Source organism: Mus pahari, chromosome 19 (genome assembly GCF_900095145.1).
Source record: "Mus pahari chromosome 19, PAHARI_EIJ_v1.1, whole genome shotgun sequence".
Taxonomy (NCBI): Eukaryota; Metazoa; Chordata; class Mammalia; order Rodentia; family Muridae; genus Mus; species Mus pahari.
The window spans coordinates 79,465,790-79,488,289 of NC_034608.1; the positions used below are offsets into that span (position 1 = coordinate 79,465,790).

A 22,500-nucleotide genomic window follows, 5' to 3' on the forward strand; every position below is an offset into this window, starting at 1 on the left:
TCTGCCTCTGCCTCTGCCTCTGCCTCTGCCTCTGCCTCTGCCTTTGCCTCTGCCTCTGCCCCTGCCTCCCAAGTGTTAGGATTAATATACCACCGTATGCAGCTCATCCAGAACTACAAAAAGAGAAGTATACACTTGAAAGCAAGATAATGTTCGCAGTTCAGTTCTGATAAAAAAAAAAAAAAAGATACAAAAACTACTACAGTGCAGTGCTCTGGAGAAGTTCAGGTGTTCAACACTTAAGACCCATCTCTCCCATTCATCCCTTCACTCAGAGCCAGCTGGAAAGTAGACTAAGTAGAGATAAACTTTCTTACTGATAAATTGTTTAAGGAAATTAATTAGTGCTCTATGCACTAATGACTCTATTAATTCTCTGTTCTCATCTGCCTCCTTCACAAGATCAGCTCAAGTACCCAGAGCTTCTACAGGCTTCCCAAGGGAAAGCTTGCATCAGACTCTAGGGAGAAGACAGAGATGAGGGGGGAGGTGCTTCAGGCCTCTAATTAATTTGTTCCACTTGATTAGCATGCCTGGTGTTGCTCAGCAATTAGATAAGGATCTTCTCTCTAGGAAGAAACCAGTGAGGGTCGGGACTGGAGATTGAGATGTAGCTACTTCAACACAATGCCAAGAAGGAGCTTCCTTCCAACAACACACAATCCACCTCTCATGAGGTGAAACTGAAAGACATTAAGACACTGACCATGAAGCTAGCCATCTGTAATTCCAGCATTCAGGAGGTGGTGACAGGAAGACTGTTTGAGGTCAAGGCCAGTCTAGAGGTTATAAACAACCCCTATGTCCAAAAAAAAAAAAAATATGTCCAAGTTATATCCTTGGACACCCAAGGTGATTGAAAGGGCAAGCTCACCCAGGATCACCCCCAGGCCCAGAATATGGGTGACTGCTCCATCTCGTCTCTATGGGTATGCAAGGTGCAACCTGCTCCAATGTAGGTCCTAAGTGGATGAGACAAAGAGTACAAGAAAGCAAATTTAGAGCTGGGAGTGGTGGTGCACGCCTTTAATCCCAGCACTCGAGAGGCAGACACAGGTGGATTTCTGAGTTCGAGGCCAGCCTGGTCTACAAAGTGAGTTCCAGGACAGCCAGAGCTACACAGAGAAACTCTGTCTCGAAAAAAAACAAAAAAATAAAATAAAATAAGAAAGCAAATTTAGGACCATGAAGCGGGAGGAAGAGAAGGAAGAGGGGGGAGAGGAGGGGGAGGAGGAGGCAGTAGACTTTTCCCACAGTGCAAAATCAAAAATCAGTTCGAAACCCAGGAATGTTTTCAACCCTCAAAACAGTAGGCCATAAAACTGTCTGTCTAAACGTGGGACATCTATATCACAAGGCCCAGGAAACATCACAGAAAATAAAAAGGCAAAAAGACTGTAAGACCCAGAGATCAGGAAGGATGGGGCAAAACTGCCTTGTAGACACGACAGGACGGATGTACCCATGAACTTACAGCACCAACGGCTGCCGCACAAGACCTAGCCAAGATCAAGCAGTGGGCCCTGGATGAGGGAAGTGGGGTACAGAGTCCTCACCCTTCCCTCCCCCGAAGAGTATATTGATCCCCAATGACTGCTGAGGAGAGAGTGTCAGATCTTTTTAAGGGTGTGGCTCCTGGTAGACTAGCCATGCTCTAGTGGGTGGCCACATACCTGTGTGCAGATGGGCTTCACTAACTAGACTCAGTGAGTCATAACAAAAGACAGACAGGCAGGCAGACAGGCATAAAGAAAGAGAGAGAGAAGAGGACATGAAGTTGGGAGAAGGTGGCGAGAGCTAGGAAGAATTGAATGGTGTAAAGGAGGAGTTAATATAATAATACATTATGTACTTAACAGGAAATTTTAAAGAATAAGTAAATATGTATATGAAAGACTTCAGAATTGCACAGGTTAGTAAGTGTGGTATATCATTTATTCTTCATCACTTTAGAGAGGAATATTGCTGATGTTGTTTGGGTGTATTGGATGTGAGGAGCATAGACAGACATGATTAGCTCTTAAGTCTACTGGCCAGGGATAGACACATGTGAATCTGACATGGAAACCCAGAAGGATGTTCCACAAGAGAAGCTCAAGGCCACAGCTCAAGATATGACTACGTTCTTATACTTCTTGTGTAAATAGCATACTTAGAAATTGAGAAGTGCAGTTTCATTGGTAGCTAAGAGGGAAGGACTACCAGTGATGGTGGAGTTTCTCAAACAGTGTGGCTAAGTGAGGCTGCAAGGCTGGGCCTGGTCACTGGAGAAATGGTGAAAAATGACTGAAACTAAGGAACACTTGTGCTGAGAGAACAGAACCACAAGGTGGAAGTATTTAACACAGCTGGCTCACTAGATGCAACACGTAGCTCCTGGTGAATTACACAGACTTAAGACTGAAGCAGAACAAATCACTGCAAGTTTTCTGATTCTTCTTTTTTTTTTTAAGATTTATTTATTTATTATATGTAAGTACACTGTACCTGTCTTCAGACACTCCAGAAGAGGGCGTCAGATCTTGTTACGGATGGTTATGAGCCACCATGTGGTTGCTGGGATTTGAACTCCGGACCTTCAGAAGAGCAGTCGGGTGCTCTTACCCACTGAGCCATCTCACCAGCCCAATTCTTCTTCTTTTAAAACAGGGTCTCAGGTAGGTCAAACTGACCTTCAATTTGCTTTGTGGCCAAAACTGACCTTGAACTTTGGATCCTCCTGCCTCAACCTACCCAAGTGCTGGGATAACAGGCTTGCATAGCCACGTCCAGTTTGTGTAGAGCTGTGGAATGAACACAGAGCTTCATGTGTGTCAGGCAAGCACTAAGCCAATAGAGCTACCTTATCACCTACAAGTAATATAAGCTTTTAGTAACAATACTGAAGGCTGTTTCTTTTCTAGAACTATCTAGCATTTCCTGTTAGATGGACATCATGAACAGCAAAACCTTGAATTTCCTTGGAGGTCAGCTTGGGTCTACTTTCCTTCCGACTCCAGGGCTCCTCCTAGGGGGTTATATGTATTTGAATAGATTTTTAACTTATTTATTTATTTATTTTAAACTCCAAATTTTATTCCCCTCCTGGTCCACCTCTGACTGTTCCACATCCCATACCTCCTACCCACCCCTCCTGTCTCCACAAGGATGTCCCCACCCCACACACCACACACCACCAGACCTCTAAACTCCCTGGGGCCTCAAGTCAGCTGAGGGTCTTCTCTGACTGAACGTAGACCCGGCAGCCCTCTGCTGTATATGTGCTGGGGACCTCATACTAGCTGGTGTATGCTGCCTGGTTGATGCTCCGTGTTTGAGAGCTCGCAGGGGTCCAGGTTAAATGAGACTGCTGGTCCTCCTACAGGGTTTTCCTCCTCCACAGCTTCTTCCAAGTTTCCTCTAATTCAACCACAGGGGTCAGCTGCTTCTGTCCATTGGTTGGGTGCGAATACCTGCATCTGACTCTTTCAGCTGCTTGTTGAGTCTTTCAGGGGGCAGTCATGGTAGGTCCCTTTTTGTGAGCTCTCCATAACCTAAGTAATAGTCTCAGGCCGTGGAACCTCCCCTTGAGCTGGATCCCACTTTGGGCCTGTCGATGGACCTTATTTTCTTCAGGCCCCTTGCCATTTCCACCCCTGCAGATCTTTCAGACAGGAACAATTACGAGTCAGAGTTTTGACTGTGGGATGGCAACCTCATCTCTCATTTGATGCTCTGTATTTCTGCTGGAGGTGGGCTCTACTTGTTCCTTTTCCTCAATATAGGGCATTTCATCTAAGGTCCCTCCTTTTGAGTCTTGAGAGTCTCTCACCTCCAAGGTCTCTGGTACTTTCTGGAGGAGCCCTCCAACCTCCTACCTCCTGAGGTTGCCTGTTTCCATTCTTTTTGCTGGCCCTTGGGGCTTCAGTCCTTTTTCCACACACACAATACCAAATCATGTTCCCCTCCCAACCCCATCCCTTTTCCCTCCTAAGTCTATTCCTCCACCCCACCCCCCTTATGATTGCTTTCTTCTCCCTCCCAAGTGGGACTGAGGCATCCTCACTTGGGTCCTTCAGCTGGTTGACCTTTTTGAGTTCTGTGGACTGTATCTTGGGTATTCTGTACATTTTTTTGCTGATATACACTTATTAATGAGTACATACCATGTATGTCCTTTTGGATCTGAATTATCTCACTCAGTAATATTTTCTAGTTCCATCCATTTGCCTGCAAAACTCAGGATGTCCTTGTTCTTAATAGCTGAGTAGTATTCCATTGTGTAAATGAACCACATTTTCTGTATCCATTCTTCTGTTGTGGGACATCTGGGTTGTTTCCAGCTTCTGGCTATCATAAACAGGGCTGCTATGAATATAATGGAACATGTGCCTCTGTGGCATGGTGGGGCATCTTTTGGGTATATTTCCAAGAGTGGTATTGCTGGATCTTCAGGTAGATCTAATTCAACTTTTCTGAGGAACCTCCAGATTGATTTCCAGAGTGGTTTACCAGTTTGCAATCCCACCAGCAATGGAGGAGTGTTCCTCTTTGTCCACATCCTTGCCAACATGTGCTGTCACCTGAGGTTTTGATCTTAGCCATTTTGATTGGTGTAAGGTAGAATCTCAGGGTCTTTTTGATTTGCATTTCTCTGATCTCTTAGGACTTTGAACATTTCTTTAAGTGTTTCTCAGCCATTGAAGATTCTTCTGTTGTGAATTCTCAGTTTAGTTTTATACCCCATGTTTTTTATTGGGTTGTTTGATTTTTTAGTGGTTAGCTTATTGAGTTCTTTATATATTTTGAATATTAGCCCTCTAATGGATGTGGGGTTAGTGAATATTTTTTCCCAATCTGTAGGTTGCTGATTTGTCTTATTGACTATATCCTTTGCCTTATAGAAGCTTTCCAGTTTCATGAGGTCCCATTTATCAATTCTTGATCTTAAAATGTGCGCCATTGGAGTTCTGTTTAGAAAATGTCCCCCTGTGCCAATGATCACAGCACCTACAACTACCTGCAAGTCTAGTCTCGGGGAACCTGAAGGCCTTCTCACCTTTGTAAGCCCCTTAGGAACACAAACCACACGCAGACACACACACACACACACACACACACGTGTGTGTGTGTCTGCGCGTGTGTGTGTGTGTGTGTGTGTGTGTGTGTGTGTGTGTGTGTGTGTGTGTGCATAACAATAAAATCTCTCTTTAAAACTCCATGGAAGCAGAACCTTTCATTCAGCATGATAACACACTCAAAGTCTGGGCGATGCTTGGAATGTAGCTATCAATGAATTTTTTTCAATGTAGAAGCTAAATAAACAAGAAGCCATTGGACAGGAAATATTTTTTTGACCATGAAACTACAGCATTAGACCAAAAGGTCATAGAGAAAATGCACTCCATGGGATTTTTTTTTTCCTTTATTCATTCAGAATGCAATTCTGGGCCAATCTACAATCAAGACAAAACCCCAAAAACTCTGAAGTGGCATTAACAGGCTGACTAATACAACTCCATTCTTCAAAGTACAGGCAAGAGCTAGGTTTTCATTCTGTTCAGAGCCCCTTTTGAAAAGCACGTACATTTTCTTCCCATCCGAAGTACATTATCAGGATCATGCTTATACAGTGAATCAGCACAAGAGACGAAGGACAACTTACATGGAACTATGTGGTTCTCGAAGTACAGGGTTCACAGATCCAAGCTACATCGGTTGACTTCTTCATGGCATCTGTCATGTGACATTGTCACCAATTACATTAAAAGAGCTTCGCTAGATTTTAAAGCAAATGTTAATGTAAGAATGAAGTAGATCCAGACATTATGTTTCTGTCCGGGTGTATTTAAGTGATTACTAACTACTACTTAAATGATCAAAAAATAAATCAATGTTAAATATTAACTGCACACAACCTAAAATAAAAGAGCCACGTTGCATCTTACTACAGTCTATAGATAGAGTAAAGCAATTAGATAGAAGCCTTTCTTAAAAATTCAAAGTTTCTGACATCATTTTCCACCACTCCATCAATTCTTCCTTCTCCTCCTCCTTCCTTTCAGAGAAAGACTCCAGCTCGAAGTCCACCTGAAGAGGAAAACCAGAACAGATTGCTGTCAGGTTGCTCATGTAATTTAAAAAAAAAAAAAAAAAAGTGGTTTGTAGCTTGTACAGTAGAATAGACTCAATCTAGCCACCTGAATTAAAGGAGTATTTTTTAAATCTGTGATAAATAGTTTTGTAGGCACAACACTCAGAAGAGAGTTCACCTTCAAAACAGCTCGTGTTTTGTAAAAGCCATGACCGCCTTCCCCCCCACCCCCACCCCCTTGTGGACAGTCCATCTCATGAGCTCTGCCTCTCAGCCATGAGTTCCATCCTGGTTGGGAGTTTGGACTAATAGAATACAGCTCGATGTATTGGTGACTTGTCCACAAAGTGCTGTTTTTTCAGATAATGAATTCGTTAAAGAGACCCTCAAAAATGCATGCATATGGAAGCTTCTGACCTGGTGAGCTAAAGGGAGTTGGGGAGGGGGGAGTGCCTCCTCCTAGTCGATAGAGAATCTAAATATACCTACATAAATACTGATCCTGCCACAACCCTGACCTCCTCAGTCTCCCATACTAGCTGGAACTAAACGTTCCTTTACATGCCTGCTTTGATACCTGCTTATTTGGGTATAAGGTTACATTCATTACATTCTCAGACTATCTGAAATACTAAGGGAGGAAGGAGTTGAGCCTGTCCCAGCCTGTGCCTGGAGCCACCTTGTTTCCAGGGCTCCCTGACCAAATCTGCCTTTCACAGTACACTGCCTCATGTACATACACACACAGTTATGTTTAATAAACTGGTTTTCGAGACTCAAGATCTTTTGTTTGCAAAACCAAAATGTTTGGAAATGGGGGGGGGGGACTGCTCAGTGGTGAGAGCTGTTGCTCAGCAAGTCTGGGGCACAGTCACATGTGTGCATCACAAGCACACACACTAGCTATTTATACTTTGAATTCCTGGTACATAAACAAAATTACAGTGAAGTTTCCTTAAGCAAGTCTTTTCGTTGGAAACTCTTCAGGCTACCTTAATGGTCTGAGGTTGATGGCTGGAGTCTTCCATTGATCTCCACCTTATCCTCTGGGTCTAGGTTAACTATATTCTAGTCTAGCTGGCAGCTCGCCAAGGATCCCCCATCTCTGCCTTCTAGCCCTGGATTCCAGGTGGGCTGCCATGTCTACTGGGCATGGATCTCAGGCAGCTGCCATGTCTGAGGGACATGTTCTTAGGTGTGGGGATCAAACCCTGGTTGATCAAACCCAGAACAGGGCTTCCCTGTTGAGTCATGGCTCCAGCACGTATTGGGTATTCCTAACAAACGTTTAGTTAAGTGCCTAAGGTTATCTTCTGGCTTTTTTTTTTTTCTAGTATATATTCAGTAAGGCGCCGAGCTGGGTGCTACAGAGGGCAAGATAACTAGAAAAGAATCCCATTTATATTGAAATCAAAGCTAGAAATAAAAATTATCATTTTAAGTCTAATTTTGTATTCTTGTGCATCTCTTTAAAAGCAGTGACCATGGTCAAGTCACCGAACTTTTATTAGACCTCAGTTTTCTCATCTGCTAAGTGGGGATAGTCATGGTGCCTACCTTGTCAGGCTATAGTGAAGGTTAAGTATAAATTTCTCTGATATGTTTGACAATAGCAAGTACTGAGTTATTATTCTCATCTCTTTTTTATGAATACTTACCCCAACAGCAGGGCTGAAAGGAACTGCCACTTTCTTTGTGATTGCCAGGTAGCCAGGAGCGGAGGCTGTAAGTTTATAGTTTCCAGGAGCAAGCAATCGCCAGTAATCCCCGTCTTTAGCTGTAGGAAACAGAACATCAAAGCTAGGCATGTGTGGGAAAGGGCAATTATGCCATCTGAGGATCAGTACACCGTTAGCTCTGTTGACTTCCAGTGAGTCCTTACTCTGATGAAATTCCAGGAGAAAGGGTGCAAACCTCTCTCTCCACAAGCCTCGTGTCTTAGAGCCAAGTCACAGATTAATAGCCATGCTAATATTTAATAAGCTAATAGCCATGCTAATATTTAATAAGCCCTACAACATATGAATCTCTTGGTCCCGTAAAATCCCCAAGTGGTGAGGACTGAGCACTGCATTTTCGTTCTTTCCAGGTAAAGAACTCAGGTCCCAAGAATCTTCTAGATCAATGTTTCACAAAGCGCAGCCCCAAGACAGCCTCTTCAGAATCCCCTGGGTCCTTGCCAATAATTTCAACTTCTGAAGACTTCCATGACATTCGTCTGCAGTGCCACCCGGGAACTGTGCCTGGAATCCTTAAGCTAAGCTATGATTCAGTCTCTTTCACTCCCCTAAGTTTCTCCTCAACATAAGCTGGGCCCCGTGGCCCCTTACACTGAACTCCGGCACGGGTCTTAACTCGGCTGTCTTTCTCCCTCGATCGCGGTAAACTACCAACTCTGTACTCTGCTAGACAACCAAGATGGCTGTTAAGAAACTTGGGTGAACACCCCTGGTGGCCAGTTTCCAGTCCCCATACATCTCCCTGGTTCATGTAGATCACGGTCGGGTCGCTTTCCTCTCTGCCCCTCTGGCCCATCGGTCTCCATTTCTACAACAGTACTTGGCATACTCAGGTGTGTGTCAATAAAATGACAAAATCTACCTGGCCAGCTCAGAAGTGAGGCCTTGGTCCTGCGTACCTAACCCTCCTGGGTGACGCTGAAGCCACTAAGGCTTTCAGCCCCTACACTTTGAGTAGCAAAGACCCTAGTGGGCAGTTTACACTCTCCATTCTGCCTGTGCCTCTAACACACACCCCTCATCTGTGCCTCACAGCAAAATTTCCTTAACGTGTTAATATTTTCCACCACTAAAGGCCGGCTGTCCCCAAGGCTTGCCTGGATTGCCTCTGCTCACACCAATCACTTGCTTGTTAGAGATTTGGTCAAGCGTCTCCGTGCTGCCAGATCCAATCCTTCCCTCACAGGGGTAATTTTACTGGACCCCATTATCCACTCTCTCCCTCTCTTGAAGCATACATAGCTGGGCTTCCAGGACAACACGCCTCACTTTATTTCTGTGCTAGTTTTCATTTATAGGCTAATGGCCTTCTCCTCAAAATTAAAAATTTAAAGAAAAAAAAAAAAAAGACAACATTCTTACAGCCCAAACTATAGGGTAAAAGATCCAAGCTCCCTTTCGGGTTTTAGAACCCACCAAAACCTACTAATCCCTGAGCTCCAAATTCCACCAGTCCCTGGGCTTGCCCCAGGCTCAGGACTTCAAATCTCACCAATCCCCACCCTGAGAAACTCCTCCCCCCGGCCCCACCTCACCCTGCCAACCTCTAAAACCATAGATAATCTGTCTCCTGCTCCCTTCCCTGCTGCCTCTCACGCAAGCAGAGCAGCCACCCTCTTGTGTCCTCCCCAGTAAATGCCTTGTGTGAGGTGCCCTGTGTGACCTTGTGGTATTCCTTGCCTCCCGGCTGCTAGGATACCTCTCCCCTCAGAGCTGCAACACTTTCCATCGGGGAAACTTCTCGCCTGAGAGCTGCAGCACTTGCCTTGGGGAAAACGTTCCTGTCAGAGCGGCAACACACAAGTCTCCCTTTTCATTCCTTGCTAGGATTAGATTTCTCCCACCTTATTTGCATCATGGGATGCAGAGAGAACAGCATTTCCAGAGTTAACGGAACAATATCCTGTGGCCAGGGGGCCTTCGGCTTGTGTCCTGCCCTTGGGGTAGGATCTCGGCTTGGGTTCTAGAATGCTAGAAAAGCATCCCGAAACTTGGCGGGATGGTGATGAGTATTGCTGAATGTGTGTATAAATGATTTTAAGAGGACAATAAGGCTTTAGAAAATAAATGAAATGTTAAATCATTCTGAAGACGAAGAAGAGTGTTCTTGTTACTGTTTTTGTTATCTGGCTGCAGGGATTCCAGTGGGTGGGGGCTAAAGTGAAATGAGCTTAATAGAAATGTATACGGACACCCAGACACACAGATGCTGGGAGTTTAACCTTAGCTGCTCCCAACCTGAAGCGGGGCAGCAGACATACAACCGCTCGCGCTGGGTAAAGGGCGCCACCTGCTGGCTCGAAACATCCAAGGCTTCGCTGTCTAGTCTCACAGTGGAACTGGGGGCAGAGTTGGTGCAAAGGCAGATGAAGCAATTACTGCTATGCTTAGAATTAGTATGTGAATTTTAATTATGATAATTAGTGGTCATGTTCATTTTCATAATTAGTGGTTATATTCATTTTCATAATTCTTGCCTCCAGATCAAGGCAAAAAAAAAAAAAAAAATCCTAAAATAAAATAATAGTACCCACCCGAGGTGACATCATGGTCTATCCCGTCCACAGAGATGGTTGCGTTGGCAATCGGGTTACCCTGAAGGTCACGGACAAACCCTTTAACACCTCGGTGTATCTGTGAAGGTCAAAGACAGCCAAATAAAATTATAATAGAAACGGATTTAAAATGTACTTCATGTCAAGCATCTTCGTGTTTTCTAGCAATACATTGTAGAGCTTCATTATTTAAGAAACAGAACAGGCATAAACCACGAGCGCATTCTTTTCCGAGCTTTTTCTCAAAAGAATGAGAAGTCACCTTCTGAGAAGGGATATCAAGTTCTATGCAAAACAGGGATTTTGAAGGACATTCTGAATAACAAAAGAAAAGAAAAAAAGCCTGTTGTGTTTGTGAAGTTTTAGCCTCCCTTCTCCCTCTCCCTCTCCCTCTCCCTCTCCCTCTTCCTCTCCCCTCTCTCCTCCCCCTTCCCCTCCCTTTCTCTCTCACTCTTTCAAATAAAGGTCTTCTATACACACGTTTTATAGCACTGTGGGTTGACCAGTGTGTTAATACTACTCTAGCTGAGAGGGATGGAAAGTCCTGAGCTCCGCCTACCTTTGCATCAAGCTCATTAACAAGGCGGTTTGGATTGAATACAGGGGTGTGACAGATCAGGAAACGCCAAGACTGAAAGTTGGATACCAGTTAAGGATGGAAAGGGAAGGGCTGCTGATGAGAATAGTCTCTCTGAATTAAGTCAGCAATTAATTACTGAGATCCGAGCTACAAAGCAGCTCGTTTGTAATCTTTATGACTTCTCTAAGCTTGTATGCAGGTGCACTCATACAGATGCCTGTGGGCAAAGTCACACGCCTGTGGAGGCAGAGGTCTACATCAAATGTCTTCCTCCCCTAACATGTTCACTGAACCCGGAGCTCCCAGTTGGCTACAGTGGTTAGTCAGTGAGCTCTGGGGATCACCATGCTGTGCCAGCAACCCTTGCCTTTGACACGGGGAGCTGACACTTCCTCAACATTTTTCCAACTGCCACCTCCCCAGACCAATTTAAATCTATAGGCAGGACACCGTCAGGGTATCAAATGTAAGTCCTTAATTACACTTGATAGCTTAGCATCTGAAACTCGAGGTTCCATCTCCCACAGCACATAAACTGGGCATAGTGGTACACACCTGTGGTCCCAGGTGGAAAGAGGTGGAGTCAGATGGATCAGTCGGATCAGAATCAAAGGGAATTCAAAAAGGACAGCCTGGCATACAAGAGGCCTTGTCTCAGGTAAAGAAAGTGAAATTCCTTTTGCTCTTGAGATATCTTACTATTTTCCTACAGAGCATAAGATAAATCCTAGGCATTCCTTTTATTATTGGGAGTAAGCTTGCCAGTCTTGCATACTTTTTTTATGAAATGCCCCAGTTCTCAGTAATAAGTTTTGCATTTCTTTTTCTCTGAAGCGCTAAATAATAGTATGTGGTTTTGTTTGTTTGTTTGTTTGTTTGTTTGTTTTCCCCCTCTAAGGGCAATGTCTAGGCTGTTCGTGTCAGAGATAATGAGTGACCCGTTGACGGCAACCCGTTTAGTGAAAGGAGAACAAATACACCTTAAATTTTGGTTTAGGGCCTTCTGAGCCAGCCAACCAAAACTGAAAAACTGAAGTCCATTCAGTGGGACGCAGGAATGGGAAAGATTGGGTTTCTGGATGGAAAGGTGAGCAAGCCGTTCCTGATCGGACAGACTGTAGACAGGGGGATGATGTACGCCGGGATCACAGGAGACCACACATCACAAATCTGAAGTTTTCTTTCTGGGTTGGGGGATGTTTGTTAAGGGCTGATGAACAAAATTCAAAATGTACCTAGCTTGCAAGAGAGGGATTGCTCACCAAGGGCCACTTTGTTCATCTTGAGATACTGTAGTCTTGCCGTCACACAAAATGAAACGTTTAAATTGACTTATCCTTGAAAAATTGTGGATATTTTCATAGATATGGCAATCACCACAGAAATGGAATTAGTCTATAAATGTGGTGAGTTAAAGTTCGCGACTTTTTCTGCTTGTACCACTTGGGAATTAGAATATGCAGTGAAATAAATATTTAAATAATAAATGCATTTCCCCTTTTAGATTTACTTAGTGTGTGTGTGTGTGTGTGTGTGTGTGTGTGTGTGTGTGTGTGTGTGTAAAGTTTTGCAGTTGTGAGCTACCATGTGGATAAAGGGAATTCGGGTCCTCTGTAAGAGCAGCAAGAATTGTTAACTGCTGAGACATCAGACATCTCTCCAACCCCCAAAAGCTGAGGATGATATGTAACTGAACTCTTGTTTTTCTCTAGACAGAGACTCACTATGTACCCTGTCTGGCCTGGAACTCTCTACGCAGACCAGGTTTGCACTGAACTCACAGATACCCTACTGCCTCCAACCATTTTCATCGTATATATTAATTATGAGTAAATTTCTAGTATGTCAATGTTTTTACTTTTCTTTAAAATGTACTATTCTTTTTCTGATGTAGAAACTTTTCTGTTTGAAAACTCCTGCTGTGGCAATAAATACCAGAAGACGGGTCACGAGCTGTCATAACTGTGTGGACAGGAGTTCAAACTAGAAACCTCTGTCACTTCATGGCTTTTGCAAGGAAAGTTCCAGAAGCTCAGATTTCACTGTAGCTTGGAGAGATGTTTTGCTGCCCTCGACCCTTCCCGTGGTGATCGTGGTGATCGCTCTCCGGATCTCAGGACGCTTCCATCCCCCAGCACACAACGGCAAGTGCTCTGAGACTTCTAAGGTCTGTTTGGATCAGGCACCCTTGAACACCTCTGTAGTGTCGCCCAGAGAGTGTGCACGCATTCCCTGCAGAAACTGTTAAGATCAGGACACGGCAGGAAGCTCATTGTTTAACAGGATCCTTAGGTTTGATTTGCGTGATCCGTGAAGTGGTCTCCCTTCCACGGGGCTGAACCCATGACTCCATCCCTTTGTCCCTATCTCCTCCCTTCCATCAAAAGCTTCAGCATCACTAAAGGGCAAAGACTCTCTCTCCTAATACAATGATTTGTGGTTTGTTTGGCTTTGTATTGTTTTTTTTTTTTAAACATCCAATTAAGCATCAGCTGAACCTGTTTTTTAACTGTTGATCAAGGTGATGATCTTACTGGTATTAACCACAGGAAATCTTTTTTTCTAAACTCCTATGACTGAGTTAAGGACCCCTCTGTGTCTGACCATTGTAGCTATCCTTGTAGTTAACCTTTTTTTTTTCCCTTGGATATTTTCTTTATCTACATTTCAAATATTTTCCCCTTTCCAGGTCTCACCTTCGGAAACCCCCTATCCCATCTCTGCCCTGCCAGCCGGCCGCTATGAGGGTGTTCCCCCACCCATCCACACCCATCGTCCTGCCTTGGCATTCCCCTACACTGGGGTATTGAACACCCTCAGGACCAAGGGTTTTTCCTCCTACTGATGTCCAACAAGGCCATCTTCTGCCACATATGTGGCCAGCACCATGGGTTGCTCTATGTGTACTCTTTGGTTGGTGGTCCAGTCCCTGGGAGCTCCCTGTGGGGTTCTGGCCTGTTGACACTGTTGCTCCCTCCATGGGGCTGCAAAACCCCTCAGCTCCTTCAGTCACTTCTCCAGCTCCTCCATTGGGGACCCCACGCTCAGTCCAATGGTTGGCTGTGAGCTTCAACCTCTGTATTTGTCAGGCTCTGGCAGAGCCTCTCAAGAGACAGCCATATCAGGCTTCCATCAGCAAGCACTTCCCAGCATCCACAATAACTTCCAGGTTTGTGACTGTATATGGGATGGATCCCCAGGTGGGGCAGTCTCTGGATGACCTTTCCTTCAGACTCTGCTCCCCACTTTGTCTCCATATTTCCTCCTATGAGTATTTTGTCCACCCTTCTAAAAAACACTGAAACATCTACATTTTGGTCTTTCTTCTTCTTAGGCTTCACATGGTCTATGAATTGAATCTTGGGTATTTGGGGGCTAATATCCACTTATCAGTGAGTACATACCATATTTGTTCCTTTGTGACTGAGTCACCTCAGTCAGGATGATATTCTCAAGTTCCATCCATTTCCCTGCAAATTTCATGAAGTCACTGTTTTTAATGGATTAATAGTACTCCATTGTGTAAATGTACCACATTTTCTGTATCCATTCCTCTGTTGAGAGACATCTGGGCTCTTTCTAGCCGCTGGCTATTATAAATAAGGCTGCTATGAACATTGTGGAGCATGTGTCCTTATTACATGTTGGAGCATCTTCTGGGTATATGCCCAGGAGTGGTATAGCTGGGTCCTCAGGTAGTACTATGTCCAATTTTCTGAGGAACCGCCAGAGTGATTTCCAGAGTGGTTGTACGAGCTTGCAATCCCACCAGCAATGGAGGAGTCTCCACATCCTCTCCAGCATCTAGGTTGTTTCCGGCTTCTGGCTATTTTAAATATGACTGCTAACTGACAGGCAGGTAGATCAATGGAATAGAATTGAAGACCCAGAAATGAACCCACACACCTACAGTCAATTGATCTTTGACAAAGGAGCTAAAACCATCCAGTGGAAAAAAGAAAGACAGCATTTTCAACAAGCAGTGCTGGCTCAACCAGCGGTCAATGTGGAGAAGAATGCAAATCGATCCATTCTTATCTCCCTATACAAAGCTCAAGTCCAAGTGGATCAAGGACCTCCATATAAAACCAGAGACACTGAATCTAATAGAAGAGAAAGTGAGGGAAAGTCCTGAACACACGGACACAGGTGAAAAGTTCCTGAACAGAACACCAAAACGGCAACCAACAGATTGAGAAAAGAGCTTTACCAATTCTACATCCAATAGGGGACTAATATCCAATATATACAAAGAATTCAAGAAGTTAGACTCCAGAGAACCAAATAACCCTATTAAAAAATGGGTTACAGACCTAAACAAAAGTTTCTCAACTGAGGAAACTTGGATGGCTGAGAAGCACCTAAAGAAATGTTCAACATTCTTAATCATCAGGGAAACGCAAATCAAAATGACTCTGAGATTCCACCTCACACCAGTCAGAATGGCTAAGATAAAAAATTCAGGTGACAGCAGATACTAGTGAGGATGTGGAGAAAGAACACTCCTCCATTGCTGGTGGGATTGCAAGCTGGTACAACCACTCTGGAAATCAGTCTGGCGGTTCCTCAGAAAATTGGATGTAGTACTACCTGAGGACATAGCTATACCACTCCTGGGCATATACCCAGAAGATGTTCCAACTGGTAATAAGGACACATGGTCCACTGTGTTCATAGCAGCCTTTATCTCAGCATTTACAGCCTCCCAAGGTTAGGAGCTCATGTTTATGACCTCACTACTACAGACTCTTCTGGAAGAAGCTCTCTAAAACCAACACCTCCCAGAGTACCTGGGATACAAAAGTAGCTTTATATATCTCTACTGAAAAAAATGGACAAATAAGATCTAAATGTTCTGTCAAGAGAGCATCATTTGACAGGGAGGGAGCAGTGTGTGGGATGTAAAGTGAATAAGTAAAAATAATAATTTAACTTAAAAATGTTTTTCATTGCTATTTCATAACTGTAAATTTGTTACTGTTATGAATCATAATGTAAATATCTGATATGTAACCCCTGTGAAAAGGTTATTTGATACCCCTGCAAAGGGGTCACAACCCACAGGTTGAGAATCTCTGTTTAAGAACATGGTGGTACGGCCTGGCGTGGTGGCGCACGCCTTTAATCCCAGTACTCGGGAGGCAGAGGCAGGCGGATTTCTGAATTCGAGGCCAGCCTGGTCTACAAAGTGAGTTCCAGGATAGTCAGAGCTATACAGAGAAACCCTGTCTCGAAAAACAAAAAAACAAAAACAAAAACAAAAAACAAAAAAAAAAAACATGGTGGTGCACAACTTTAATTATATCACTTAGGAGGCAGAGTCAGACAGAGCTCTGAGTTTCAGACTAACCTGGTTTGCTTAGTGAGTTTCAGGCTAACTAGTCTACAAAGTAAGAGCTTGTTTCAACAAACAAACAAACATAAGTGTTGGTTTTATGTGTACATTTTCATATGTATTTATGTTCATAAGTCACTGTGACTGTTAGCTTCAATTGTCAACTTGACACAATGTAGTATGAGCTGGGAAGAGTCTTAATAAGCTTAGTCTATGGTTATGACTCTGCTGGGTTTTCTGGATTATAATAGTCAATCATATTGATGTCTGAAATCCCAGTCTAAAAGTAGGAAACACTATCAAATAGGTTTAGATCCCAGATTCTGTAAAAGGGGAGAAGCTGATCATACAAATGTGTGCATTCATTCTCCAAACCTACATACAGATGCACCCATCCATTCTCCTGACCAACATACAGATGCACCCATCCATTCTCCTGACCTACATACAGATGCATCCATTCATTCTCCTGACCTACATACAGATGCATCCATCCATTCTCCTGACCTACATACAGATGCACCCATCCATTCTCCTGACCAACATACAGATGTATCCATCCATTCTCCTGACCTACATACAGATGCACCCATCCATTCTCCTGACCTACATACAGATGCATCCATCCATTCTCTTAACCTACACACAGATGTATGCATCCATTCTCCTGACCTACATACAGATGTATCCATCCATTCTCCTGACCTACATACAGATGCATGCATCCATTCTCCTGACCTGCATACAGATGCATGCATCCATTCTCCTGACCTACATACAGATGCATCCATTCTTTCTCTGCTCTTGACTGTGGATGTGAGTAGCTGCTTCAACTTTCTATGCCTCTGACTTCTTCACCACAATGTGCCATGACTTGGAACTCTAAGTCAAAATAAACTCTCCTACATTGCTTGTACTGGGGTGTTTAGTCACAGCAACAGAAATGATACTAGGATGGCAGCTACTTGCTTTTTAAGAACATTTGTTTATGGTGAAGCAGTTTGATTAGTCCAGGCTGTCTGTGGAGTGTGAAACAAACATCATTCTAGCAAACTGCAGGTGGAAAGGACCCTGAAAACAGATGAGTCACTGCAGGCAGGCAATGCGTGCTGTCCTTTCTTCTGTCCACTATTTATCCCTGACACCAACATCTATGTATACTATAGAGGGAATAGAAATGCTAAATCCAAGCCTGAGCAGGTAGGTCAAATTAAATTTTGACAGAGTGGGAGATGCCCTGAAATTCTATACCAACATATTGCAATGGCTATGTAAGCGACTCTGAGATTTTGTCCTGAAAAACAGTTACAACAGGGAGATTTTAGAACAAGACTTCATGGATTAAAGTCTTTAGTGCCTAACCTAGCAAAACCGATCAACTTCTTTGGTCTCCGATTCTTTATCTAATTCATAGATGAGGGTAATGGTGGTGGCCTCAGGTGATTTGAAGAACTGTTGTAAGGATCCGATGCATAAATTGATGTGGAACATACTCAGACCAATCCCCGAGAAGTACTAAAGGCTCAGTAAATTTTCACCTGAGATCCACATGAGTGTAGTGAGAGATAGGGGAAGCATTTGGAGCATGACTCAGTCACTAACCTCACTCCTGCATGACTCGGTCCCCTTGCTCATATCCTGGACCTGCCTGGGATACTTCAGAGGCCCAGGGTGATCAGCTAAGAGTGTCTTAAGGTTGTTCTTGCTTAGTGCAGTATGAATAAAGGAAACTAAGATGTCTCATTAGACAGCTCTCTCGTGTAGTCAGTTCTTAGTGAGCAGTCGTGAACCATAAGACCTATGGCACATAAAAGTCTAATTCAGGAACTACAGACACCTGTTTCCCATATTGTCACCTTCATTCAGATGATCACCCCCCCCAACAGAACCCCTTTTATGAGTCTATTATACTACAGGGTTAAAGACTGCTACATCGGCCGATGCTGGGGACTGTGTTTTACCTGCTCCAGGTAGCTGATGAGGGAGTTTTTGTTATCTTCCCAGTAGCTTTTGAGTGTCTCTTCCGGTGGGAACTTCTCACAGCTAAGCTCCACTGTGATCTCGAAGCAGTTGCTGCTCAGGTAATTGAAGTCTTGCATTCCTGCCCAAGCACCAAACAGAGAGTCAGTATACACATACAATGGCTGCAAGTCTGCAGACAGTATATACATACAATGGCTGCAAGTCTGCAGTCAGTATACATATACAATGGCTGCAAGTCTACAGTCAGTATATACATACAACGGCTGCAAGTCTACACGCACCCTTCTGGTAATCTAAGGCCTCAACAAAAGACTGACCAATCAGTGCACTGAAGGATCCTGTAGGGATCTACACAGAAATGGCTTCCTATGGGAAGTAGAAAACACTCTTAAGAGACTCTTGCTTTAAAAAGCATAAAATCAAGTTAAAAAACAGGGGGAAGAAAAGCATAAAATCCTGTGTCTTATGGTCATTTAACTCAGTGGATCCATGTTGTAGGGTGGGAACAAAAGCAGATGCCATCCACATTATACAGTGCTTAATAGACTTCAAGAAAGGCAAGCTGAGAGACTGTATCCCTTGGCCTGTAAGGAGAATTGCAGCCCTCTAAGCTGCCTTCCTATGAGGCAGGAATTGGAAGAGTCTGCTGAGGTGACGTGACATGCCGTTCTGTCCTAAACCCAACTCAAAGTGTGTTCCTGAGGGATTCAGACTCTTAGTATATGATATGTAAGCCTCTTAATTATATCATATACCAAAGCAATAAATATGGCACATCTACTTCATATTAGATGTCATGTTAATTATACTGCAAACTAGACCACAGAGTAGATTTGACACTCAGAGGAATTTTAATTAGATTATCATCACTGGGAATGGTGTTGCCCAGCATACTGTTTCCTGGAGCCAGACTACCCATATTCAAATCGCTGTGTTGGCTGCTAAGAGTTCACAGTTGCCCCCCTTCCCCCCCACACACACACACACACTTCCTGTAGAATAGCTAAGAGCTACATGGCTTAGAAGATTAGATCTCCAATACTTCTTGGCAGCCCAGAGCCAATGGAACAGCCCAAGGTGGCCCTCTTTGCCAGAAGACTTCCTGTCACTTTTGATCTGGGCCCTTTGCCTAGTAAATCTGGCCAAGGCTGATGCACCTCGCTGCTCCTGACTGTGGCTGTACACTCTAAGCTCCTGACTTGACTTCCTGCAGTGACCCAAATGAATTCCCCTTCCCCTCTGCTGCTTTTGGTCAGGGTGTCTGTCACAGCAATTATGACAGGGAGCTAAAGATCTCCCAAGCTTGTCTTTGTCCTTTTACAGTGGGACAGGATTGACTCGGGTATTGCTATGGTTACCATGAACATTCTCAGTTTATAGGATACAAATGGTACACTGCATGCTTGGAGAGCTTGTTCCAAGGCAATCATTGAAACTTCCTGTTTTGTTTTGTTTTGTTTTGTTTTGTTTGTTTTTTGTTTTTTTTAATTCTAAATGAATCCACCCTTGGTGCCTGCTTGGTTCTCATTTCCCCCATCTCACATAACTCAGGACTCCGTGCCTTGGGAATGGTGCCACCCACAACAGGCTGGATTTCCCACGTCAACTAACAATCAAGACAATCCACACAGACATGTGGCCAGACCAGTGTGATCTAGAATGTCTCTCAACTGAGGCTCTCTTCTTGGGCGATTCTAAGTTATACCAACTCCCTCTATAATGAGCAAAGTACAAAATTGCTTTCTAATATAAGATCAATATATATTATTCTCCACCTGATGTATTTAATGTACTCTAAATTTTAAATCTCACATAGACCATACATCCCAACTTATAGAGGGAACGTATCAGATCTGTCCCAATGCAAAATCTGAGTGAAAAACAGAAGAAACTTGTACCATAGAAAACATGAAGAACATTTTCTTAGGGCATAATGAATCAAAATGTAAAGCTCTTGCTCTCTCTATTTCCGGGTGAGACATAGAAAATATTTCTTAAGTCATCAATGAAATCATTTCACTCTTCATCTCTGGTTGAGGTTATGCATCGCTTAGTAGATGGGGCAATTTGGCGAATGAGTTCTGCAAAGTGGTACAGGGAAGGCCACAGGAGTTGCCTCATTTGAGGGGGAAGGTGACTCCCCGCCCACAGTGCCATAGACTGGGGAAGAAGCATTTAAATATACCAGTTTATGGAGGCTATTCTCATTCGAACCACGCCACAAGTTCTGCTAAACCCTGCTGCTTAGCCTCCAAAATGCACATTTGCTTATGACAAAAGGCATGGCTTGCCTAATTTAAGGATGCCCCTCTTACTGTAGAGGGCTGAAATAGAAAAATGACTAGTTAACAGTATTCCGCTTCTACTTTCCCAGCGTACTCCTTCAGATAGCAGTGCCTCCGTTTTTAAATCAATGAAAACAAAATAATGTGTAACAATCACCCTGCTGAGACAGCTGAAAGTTCCACCTACTTTTTTAACGACTGAGGAAGAGTGAAAATTCTACAGATGGCAGATCATTTCCCGAGTCTACGTGGTAAATGACAAACAGCAAATTCACAGAATGGAGCAAAGGGAACACTCACCTCCGGGGACGCTGTACCATGCGCCACCATTGGTCGTTCCGTCTACAAAGCTGCTGTCATCGTCATTCTTGCGACAGGGAGGTCGATTGGGGTCAGACATGACTGGGTTGAAAGAAGAGTAAGCGCGAGCCAAGCTTTGGAAAATTGCGTCATCGGGGCAGGAACTGTATTCGTGAGCAGTACCTAGAAAATGAATTCACAAGATGGGAGAAACGGACCCAAAAGCATCGCTTGCTTGCCGAAGAAGAGTCATGCGCTGTTGAGCCCCTGCTGACATAGCTTTTAGAAAGATAAAAGTTAGCCAGGCTGTGGTGCCGCACACATCTTTAATCCCAGCACTTTGGAGGCAGAGGCAGGCGGATTTCTGAGTTCGAGACCAGCCTGGTCTACAGAGTGAGTTCCAGGACAGCCAGGGCTATACAGAGAAACCCTGTCTCGAAAAACCAAAAATTAAAAAAAAAGAAAGAAAGAAAGATTAGAGTTTTCAGGGAAGATGAAAGGTAAAGTATCAAACAAAAATGCTTAGTTTTTAGGTTGTGTGACTTTCATTCCTAACACTAAAATGTAAAGATTAGGCAGAATGGCCTATGACCGTACCACCCTGAAAACCCCTGCCTCGGGGGCTAAGCAGGGCCGGGCCTTATTAGGCCCTGGATGGGAGATTAGATGGAGTGCTTGCTCTTCTTATGAACCGAAAACCCGCACAGGAATAGACAGATGGTGAGACTGCAGCAGACTGGGCCTGGCTACATAGAAATATTCCCAGTATTTACATTGTGAAGTTTAATAAGGTGTTCACTGGGAGGACACAGGGGTGGGTGGGACTTGGGAAATCGTGGGAAAGGATCTAGTTCAAGGTCATTCTTGGCTATCTGAGTTTTAGGCCAAGTTCTAGGACAACCTGGGCTATGCGAAACCTTTTCTCAAATACATAAATAAATACATATATACATAAATGTGATCTGAAAACGTCACCAGTATTAATTTTATAAGCACTATGAAGTACTGACACACAGACTGTCTGACATTGAATCTCAGCTGTTTCTTAGCTGTCCTGTGTGTATTTTAGCAGGAAAGGATATTGTTACTATGTGTTATAATAGTGCCCGGCTGACAGTAAACCACAGCATCTCAAAGTGTATCCAACCCGACTTTCTTCAAATCTGAGTTCTCAGTCTCTAAAGCTGTATTACACAGATCTTGCCCTTCAGGGTTGTCTGAGAGGGGATTCCGAGTGGGAATTTCTCTCCATAGCTTGCTTCGGTTGAAGCTGAACTGAAACCTGTAAGAGAAAAGTCAAACACTGCCCCACCTCTGTGGCACAGCAGGAGGGGGCCCAGGGGCAAAAAGTGAGAGCATGCTGTGGTTGGCATTCCCACAACCAGGGTGAAACGGCACAGGCTGACTCCTCCGTTTATAAGCCACACTGTACGTGAGGCTCTTCAATGTCTGGCTGTGACCCACTTTACCAGAGAACAGGACTGGCCTGAATTTATAGTAGTTCTCAACCTTCATAGTGCTGTGACGACTGAATACAGTTCCTTATGTTGCAGGGGCGAGGGCAGTCATAAAGTTACTTCATTGCTATTTCATAACTGTACTTTTGCTAATTCTATGAATCGTGGGGTAGAACCTGGTGGTAGTGGCCTT

At 43.9% G+C, this 22,500-nt stretch overlaps 1 protein-coding gene across 1 annotated transcript in view; it reads right to left on the minus strand.

The window, feature by feature from the left end:
- Positions 1–5,391: 5,391 nt before the first annotated feature.
- Cpe (carboxypeptidase E) overlaps positions 5,392–22,500 on the minus strand; it is a 98,128-nt gene continuing 81,019 nt past the window's right edge. Inside the window, exons 5-9 of the mRNA XM_021218907.2 lie at positions 20,851–21,033; positions 18,244–18,383; positions 10,347–10,446; positions 7,732–7,850; positions 5,392–6,069 (exon numbers count right to left, since the gene is read on the minus strand). Coding sequence (XP_021074566.1) covers positions 5,971–6,069; positions 7,732–7,850; positions 10,347–10,446; positions 18,244–18,383; positions 20,851–21,033 — 641 coding nt within the window. The 3' untranslated portion in view covers positions 5,392–5,970. The remainder of the gene's footprint in view (positions 6,070–7,731; positions 7,851–10,346; positions 10,447–18,243; positions 18,384–20,850; positions 21,034–22,500) is intronic.